Source organism: Aplysia californica, unplaced genomic scaffold (genome assembly GCF_000002075.1).
Source record: "Aplysia californica isolate F4 #8 unplaced genomic scaffold, AplCal3.0 scaffold00459, whole genome shotgun sequence".
Taxonomy (NCBI): Eukaryota; Metazoa; Mollusca; class Gastropoda; order Aplysiida; family Aplysiidae; genus Aplysia; species Aplysia californica.
The window spans coordinates 578,736-587,746 of NW_004797729.1; the positions used below are offsets into that span (position 1 = coordinate 578,736).

Consider the following 9,011-nt stretch of genomic DNA (forward strand, 5'->3'; position numbering starts at 1 on the left):
AGCTTTTACGGCTCTCGCAACTACCATTAGGTCATATGAGCGCCAGAATATTAGAGGTGTTGCAAGAGAGTAACGAACATAAAAAAGAAGAAAGGGAGATAAGGAAAATAGAAGTTTCATAGGAAAGAAGAAACACACCACACCAGAGCACCCGCCAACCACCCACGGGATAGGGTTAAGATGTGGGTCAGGATTATTGAATGTAATAGATAAGTAGACTTCCAAGTGAAAAAAAAAAACCCCAGAATTGTCAGACTGGTCCATTGGTAGACCGTCAAGTAGAACAGAAGCATCACGTAGACCGTCAAAAGGACTGTTGCCGATTTTTTTTACCAGCTTTCGCGTCACCTAGCACTGTACTGCCGCTACTGTTTCCAGCTAAGCAAGTAGATGGGATAGAAGAGCGTTCTCTCTCTCTCTCTCTCTCTCTCTCTCTCTCTCTCTCTCTCTCTCTCTCTTTCTCTCTCTCTCTCTCTCTCTCTCTCTCTCTCTCTCTCTCTCTTTGTTGCCTACTAAATATACATATACGTGAATATTCTGTGCTCTCAGCCCCTTGGCCCTGGCAGACAAGGTCAAAGCAGTACATCTCCTAGACTGTGGGGGCTCTCGTGGACTTGAGGTTAAGGTGTTCGCCTCTCATTCAAAGGCCCCGGGTTCGAACCCGAGTTGAGACAGAAACATTTTCTTCTCTCTAGAAATATTCTGTCGCCTGCTTTCGTCTCCACTTTCTGCTTCCACCTCCTTCGCTCCTTTTTCTGGGCTCCTGACTCTTTCTGCAGCCTTTCTACTGCTACGACTCGGCTCCTTCTTACTGCTGTCTTTCAGCCACACCCTTGATCTTCTGCTAGGAAAGATCTACACCTAGCCTTCTCGGACAAGGCCGACTAATCTCAGAGGTCCCGTGTTCAAGTGGGGCACGTTAAAGATCCCTTGGAGGTCTAAAATCGATAAGAGTAGGCTTCGACCGCCATCCAGGCAAAATTCAAAAATTCCTACCAACTGAAAATATTAGGTGTGTCCTGCGCGCTCATAAGACCTTATGCAGTTGCGAGTGCCGTAAAACACTTTACAAAAACAAACAAAAGATCCCTTGGATCTAAAATCGATAACAGTAGGCTTCGGCCGCCATCCGGGCAAAATTCAAAATGTCCTACCATATTGTAAAACGTTTTACCCAAATAAATTAAAATTTAAAAAAAAACCAAAATGTGTCGATTGGGGTATAAAATTTGAACTATAATTTAATTATTGTTTATCTAGATCCGAAAAGGAGTCTTTGGTTCCCTCACTCTCACTCTGGGTTAGCGGGGAGTTGGAGGTCGGGTCCTACTTTATTGCTTTCCTTCTGTCGTTTTTTTCTTTCTTATGTTTTCCCAGCATTAAATAACCATTACTGCGTCGATGTGCAGCCTTTCTACTGCTACGACTGGGCTCCTTCTTACTGCTGTCTTTCAGCCACACCCTTGATCTTCTGCTAGGAAAGATCTACACCTAGCCTTCTCGGACAAGGCCAGTTATTCATACAAATAACTCAAGGTTCTCTCGCCCCATATTTTCACCGCGCTTTCGCATCACAATAAAGCATACATTGCACCAAGAACGCGTTACACCAAACTTTATTGAGGATCAGCATGCCGATTATCCGACTATGTTTGTAAAGGTGCTGTTTTGAGAAACTTATAAAATAAGTTTATTCTTCCTTTTCAATTATTATTCTTTTTCCTTCATATGAGACTTGAAGAGGCAGGCAACTTGCATACTATGAAAAATGCAAATTCATGCTCCCGATCTGTGAATTGGAATAACTGGTGCACGTTTAACGCCCCTATCAATGCTATAAGATTATTTCAGAGGCAGGACCTCCGAGATTAACGTCTGTCTCCGAAAGGACCGAACCAAATTGGAAATGCGTGTATAGTGCCATTCCCAAGAACACAGCATCGGATACTTTTTAGTATCCCCATCTGGTACGGCATGTGGGGCTAAAAAGTGGGCGTGCACAATTCAGCTATAGCAGGTTGAAGCTACTCAAGGGCATAGTAAATGGGATGGTAGGATCTTTGGGTTGGTGAAGGAAGACCTTATGCTTTTATTTTCATTCTTTTTACTTGTCGCTTTGATTTCTAGAACTAAATCTGTTTGTTCGCTAAACATCAATTCCTTTATCCTGCACTGGAAGGGACAACTCAAATAACAACTTTCACCACTCCACTACAAAACAATTCAAAGGCACAACTCATAGGAGGTGACCATCTCATGTATTATGCCCTTGGCTATCTTCAGCCTGCGACGCTTAATTGTGCATGTCCGCTTTTTAGCCCCACAAGCCGCCCCAGGGTACTAAGAGTTATACAATTGTTATCGCTGCCCTGAAATATTCTGTTTTAGGACAAGAAGTGCAAACCAAGTGCGACGAGAAACGTTTGTGACTTGATTTTTTTAAAGAAAGAATCGAAAGCATTTGTTTTTAGCAGGTTGAATTCGTCATATTTGGCCTACAGCCATTTCAAAATATTTTTACTCAAAGGTTCGTCACAATGATAAAAGTGGTTCAAAACTGGAAATGTGTGCATCTGTTATACTGTGTAAAGTTCAGCCCACACTTAGGAAATTTCCACCCGTTGCTCGTCGCTCGGATTTAAAGAATGGCGACACTTGGCAGGTGGCGATGAAGAGAGAGGAATTACTAAAATTGGGGAGAAACCGTTTTGGCCGATTTTTAAATCGCGCTTTATCACAGAATCGATACTTCCAATAATTGTAATTGTCATTCCAAATACAGTAAAATTGTATCACGTAATCAGACAGGCAAATATTTTTGGAAGTATCGATTCTATAATTGAGCGCGATTACAACGTGAACCAGAAAATGGACCAGAAAATTGCCTCATTTGCATACTCAGCCGTGCGACAAGACAACATTTATTTTATTCGTGTGCGGCGGGCTTTTATACACAGCTAAGGCTGCAACCTTCAGTAAGTGTAAGTAAATTGACAAAAGTGGAAATCCAAGCAGTGTTCTGCTGTTCTGTTCACACTGTCCAGCACGCAAAGCCTTTCAGTTGGAAATTAAACAGGTAATAGCTGTATAGCCCAGTAACGCGATATACGATAGTAACAAAGTTCTGTCCCGCTTCAGACTCACATTCTGTGTTCCGATGAAATGACCTATAAATTCATATTTTGAAATTGATCTCAGATTTAAAGTCGAAATCGTGTATTTCGAGTAAATGCGTTATATTAACTTTATATATAATATATATGTATATTATATATACGTGTTTTCCCTCTGGACATTGACAGAGAAGATTTGTTAAACGGGAAATACATTTCGTTGAAGGGGAAATAATCCATTAATTTCTAATTATCATGTGTTATTATTGCCCGTTAGTTTTATTTGATAGCTGAAAAGCCGAAGTTATCAGCACCTGTATAGTTATATTTGGGTTTCTTGATATAGCTTCCACATTTAGAAGAAATGTATCAAGTACAGACTTCAAAACTGTTGCTATTCTTCACTTAGTACATACAGAGAGAGAGAGAGAGAGAGAGTGTGTGTGTGTGTGTGTGTGTGTGTGTGTGTGTGTGTGTGTGTGTGTGTGTGAGAGAGAGAGAGAGAGAGAGAGAGAGAGAGAGACAGACAGACAGACAGACAGACAGACAGACAGTCAGACAGACAGACAGACACAGAGAGAGAGAGAGACAGAGAGAGAGAGAGAGAGAGAGAGAGAGAGAGAGAGAGAGAGTACTCATCCTTCTAGGCCACTTCAACATTACGAGTGACGATAATGACACGAAATGTATTCAGCACATCATGTGGCCGTTATGTCATAGTATGTTACGCCACTTTCGTCGCACGTCAGTGCATTCTGGAGCTCATCAGGGTGCTTGGATAGCATGTTCCTACGTGAAGGAAATGTTTGGCTTTCGATATCGTTTTACGGCATTTGCAACACAATTAGATCATATAAGTACGGAACAGTAAATGGGTTATAAGAAAGTAACAAACATAAAATAAGAAGGAGGGGAGATAAAGACGATAGATATGTGATAGGAAAGACGGAGCAAACTGTACTAGAGCACCCACCAAACACCCCTTGCGAAGGAAATAAACACAACAGAACGGCGATATAACAGTACATCTTTGTAGACTGCACTGCATAAAATTATGTGGTAATGTTTATCTGATTATCTTTAGCTGAGATCAATACATTTTCCCATAAAGAACTCGGAAGCTTAATGTTTATTTTAACAACCAGGGTATATGTGGCAATGAAACAGTTTCGACTGCTATTCACATGTTCCCTTCAACTCAGTGGGAAGACTCTTCCAGTCTCACTTTAAGCGTACTTGATCAAAGCTTGTGACTGCTTATGGACTGGCCCAAGAGGGGTGAACAGGCTATTTCTGTGGCAATGAAACTGTTTAGAATGTTAGGCATACTGTTCATAATTGATGATGAACGTCTTTTTACATTTAATTTATGAAGTTTACGTTTATGGGTGAATTTGACTGCGACAATGTTTCAAAATTAGGAAGGGAAGCAGTGATTATTTGATTATATAGACGCTTCGCCTCTGACTGGGACCTTTCTCCAGGAACACACACATACAGATGTGGACGTAAAACATTGCAATTCAAGTTGCATAAACGCAAAAAGTTGGGAATCATGATCAGAAATGTCATAAACACCCAGACTTGGTCATGGTAAAATTTTAACATGGAAAACACTGGAGTGTTATTTCAATATTATCGTATTATGTCAACCTTATGAGTTTTTCTCTTCCTCAGAACCAAGAGGAGAAACTACAATATGGTCACGATTTCCGAGAAAAGGTAAGAAGTCCTAACTGTCGAAGATATAACTCATTGTAATATTAAGTATTAAGTTCGAGATGAATCTATCTTATCTATCTGTCTATCTATCTATCTATCTATCTATCTGTCTATCTATCTATCTATCTATCTGTCTATCTATCTATCTATCTATCGATCTATCGATCTATCTATCTATCTATCTATCTATCTATCTATCTATCTATCTATCTATCTATCTATGTATAGGGTGATCCAAAAAAAACAGTACAACTTTTTTAGTTATTTTCCTCCACACTGAGGTTTTGTGCTTCAAATTTGTACACATCATATTGGAAGTCAAAAGGAATTTGTCTGATATATTTATTATAGATAAATCCACAGAATAGTTTTGCTTTACATCGCGTGTAAAAAAAGAACTTATTTTTAGCTATGTCCCCTTGCAGCATGAAGCACAATTTCGCATTAGGCCTACCACTAAAAATCCCAACGATTGTGCCATATTGCAAAGTACAGATAGTAGTCTTACAAGCTAACAGAAATTTGCGGAGAGTTTTTCTCAACTTTCATTTGCATATTGAGATCATGGATAAGCGCTAGATTAGTAAAGGGTAGAGAGCTTTGTGTATTGAACATTTCCTCACCACCAACTCATTTCGTAAGTTTCGCACAAGGCATGGGAATAATGTTAAAGTGCCCTTAAGGCCTTCTTTGATGTCAAGGGTAGAAATGGTCTATCAGTTAGGACCTTTTGAGAATCAGAACTAAAAATTCTCCTGACAAAACGACCACTTCAGGTCAAACACACACCGTTCGCACCCTTTTAAAAGTCACTAGGGTGCAGAACTCAGTGGATGAGCCCCATGACACGTCTGTTCGTAGAGGAGATCTGCGGCAATGACTTTCCTACATCTCAACGGTCCGCATTCTCAAGGCAGATCTTCATCTACGACTGTACCATTTTCCTTTTGCCGAAGCTATCTGAAGATAGCAACGTGTTCATGATTCCTCGATCGTCTTAAAAAGCGTGAACATTTCCTCTATGACAATTGGTTCATTGGTAAAGCCCATATTCCCCTTTCAGGCTATACCAACTCCACAAAATGCTGTCTATTTGGGCAACCTCCCACTCCCCCCACTACAAGCAGGGCTTGTAAAACAAAGTAAATACATTTGTTTTTATTTCAAAATCCTCCTTTGGGTTTCTGCACAAGTACACTGCAGCACACAATAGTATAATAATAATAATATGGTATCATGCACCCACGTCAATCAGAGTTGTTGACTCGTTGGCTTTAACCCAAAATAAAATCAAGTTACGCAGCTCTGACGTAAACTCTTTCCGTGGTGGATCAGCTTGACATGAAAGATTCTGACCTTGAGATGATATTAAAGGTCGTCCAAAAGATCACGAGAATCGTTGAATTCTAAACCCAAGAGGGAAAAAAGGTTTTAGGCGGGGCTTTAAGACGTCTTCGCCAACCACAGTCACAGTTCACTGGTTTTCTTGAGAGTGACAACCTGTCTAATGAAACTTTCTATAGCCTTGAAGATTCGGAATCAGAGTGGAAAATCTATATAGCGTAATCATCGCTGACAAAACTTCTGAATATAATCGTCCCTTCTGATAAATTTACAGAAATGTTTCAATAAACTGGTGTCTATCTAGCTGTGGGGTTGATGAATTCGTAAATCCATTTTGGAGAAACAGAAATACCTGTGTCAGGGGTGTAACAGTTTGACGCTTCCATATCTCTCTCTCCCCCTCCCCCCCCCCCCTCTCTCTCTCTCTCTCTCTCTCTCTCTCTCTCTCTCTCTCTCTCTCTCTCTCTCTCTCTCTCTCTCTCTCTCTCTCTCTCTCTCTCTCTCTTTCTCTCTCTCTCTCTCTCTCTCTCTCTCTCTCTCTCTCTTCTCTTCCCCACTCTTTTACCATGTCAAAGAAAGAGAACATAACTTTACTAGACCTTTACCTGCAGGTTGTTGGCAGGTGCTTTGGTGCCGTTTGCTCCTTCTATCCTATCAAACATAATAATTGATCCTCCTTCTCTTTTTTGCTTGTTACTCTCCTTAAATACTTGTAATCTTCTGCATTTATATGACCTTATTGTGAGTGAAGTGCCGCAAAACTTTCCCTAAAACTGAAGACCTTTACCTGTGTTGAATGACACAAATGTTGCATTTGAAAGATGCTTACTTTTTTAAAGCTGTGCGTTCTGTAGGACCCAGAGTGCGCACCCAAAACGTATGGTCAATTGCCTAATACTTCTTCCCAGATGTTTATTGTTTTCATTTTTTATTTTTTATGTGTTTTCAGTTCTGACAGTTTTCCGAGTCTTTTGGGTTTGTTTATTTTTTCAACACCAAAATAAATACTTGTTATCGTATCAGTATGCTTTTTATTACTCAAGCTTAGTGGGTGGTTGGTGGGTGATCTGGTGTGGTTTGCTCCTTCTTTTCTTTTAAACATCTATCGTCCTTCCTCTCTTTGTATATTGTTCTCTAATATCACCTGCAATTTTATCACGTATATCACTTATTTGTTTTTCAAGTGCCGTAAAATTTGTACTAAAACTCAAGCTCAAAATGAGACCGGACAAATCAAACTCGTTACTACAATACTGACATATTATTGTTGGGTTCTTTCCCCGTACTTCAATCTCCGGCATGTCATGTCCATGAAAACATTCAAAGTGTGCAAAATCCTATGAAAATCTTCAAGTCCATATTATTTAGCATTGAAAATTATGTACCCCCCCCCCCCCCCACTAGAATTTCGTAATTAGCAAAATTTAAGGCTGCTACCTTATCACTTAGCGTCTTTAAAAAAATAAATGCCCAGCAGTAGTTTGACAACTTTTTAAAACAATAGCTGTTCCTCAGTTTGTTTTCTTAATTAGTGTCATTCCTGACATATCAGCAGTTATCTTCCGCCTACTTGTTATGAGTGACGCTTAATCTGCTACTGTCTGGTTCCCTTCACCGTTGACGTTATCAATGCTTTTATCCCTCTTAATTAATTTTTAGAACATGTTTGCTAAAACCGTAGTTAACTTTTCTTTTAAATTCCTACAGTGCTTCGGATTTCGCCTTACGGGAATTGCTTTGTGTACAACCAAAAATAAAGAGCTATGTTAGCTCAGTTGACATCGTGCAAAGTGAGAGGTTGGCAGGTGCTCTGGTGGTATTTGTTTCTTCTGTCCAGTCATACATTTATCGTCTATCTCTTTCTTATAATCTGAGTGTGTTATTTTTTAGTAAAACCTTTAATCTTCGGCATTTATATGACCTATGTGTGTTAGAATGAGGTAAAAACTTTTACCAAAGCTAAAACTAAAAACATCATGAGGTTTATGATGCGGATGACCAAGGTTCGAATCCCCAAATGAAGATAAGACTGCTCGGGGAAGGGTGGGGCAAGATTAAGACACTCTGCCTACAGTACTTGGCTTGGTTCTATTTAAGACAGATTTTGAAATCAGAGGTTTAGCAGCCTTGAACAAACTCAAAATGTTGAAGCAAGTGATAAGACTATGCTATAGTCAATAATTATTTACAAGCCAAAAGCAGGAAACTCTAAGTTCATACATGGTGTCATCTTTCCCCTAGCAGTCGGGTTAACTTTGCCAAAAACAACAATGCGGAGCGGCGGTTTGAGGGCCGAAAGAGTCTTGGCATGGTTTACTCCTTCTTTCCTACTGAACATCAGTCGTTCTTATCTCTCCTCCTTCTGTTCTTTTCATGTTTTCCTTTGGCACATATATGACTTATTTGTGTTGCAAGAACCGTAAACCTCTCACTAAAACCAAACTAAAACTGTGTGTGTATGTGTATGGCCAAAATAGAATTTTTTTTTAAGTGGGGGGCGGGAGGGGGCGTGGTCAAAGAGGAGCCGGGTTAATGATGATGGACATTGTTGATATTGTCTTACACAAAGGTCTATAATATAACCAGTCTTAAATCATAATGCAAAGCCCCGTTAATCGAAACCTCGCCTTTTAGCTCAATTCTTAACAACTTCAATTCCCCTTTACACTGTGCTACTCGTAGATCTTACGTCTCTACTTTTCCTGTGTTGTTTCATTCTGTATTACTTTTACTTGTGAGTGGTCGTCAGGCGGTGTTGTGTGGTTTGCCCCTTCTTTCCTATTAAACATCTATCGCCCATACATATTATCTTCCTTTATTTATTTTTTTTTA

At 39.8% G+C, this 9,011-nt stretch overlaps 1 protein-coding gene across 1 annotated transcript in view; it reads left to right on the forward strand.

Annotated features, from left to right (window-relative positions):
- Window positions 1-2,847: 2,847 nt before the first annotated feature.
- LOC101847444 (glutathione hydrolase 1 proenzyme) overlaps window positions 2,848-9,011 on the forward strand; it is a 21,674-nt gene continuing 15,510 nt past the window's right edge. The window contains exons 1-2 of the mRNA XM_005105227.2: window positions 2,848-3,076; window positions 4,791-4,835. Coding sequence (XP_005105284.1) covers window positions 4,813-4,835 — 23 coding nt within the window. The 5' untranslated portion in view covers window positions 2,848-3,076; window positions 4,791-4,812. The remainder of the gene's footprint in view (window positions 3,077-4,790; window positions 4,836-9,011) is intronic.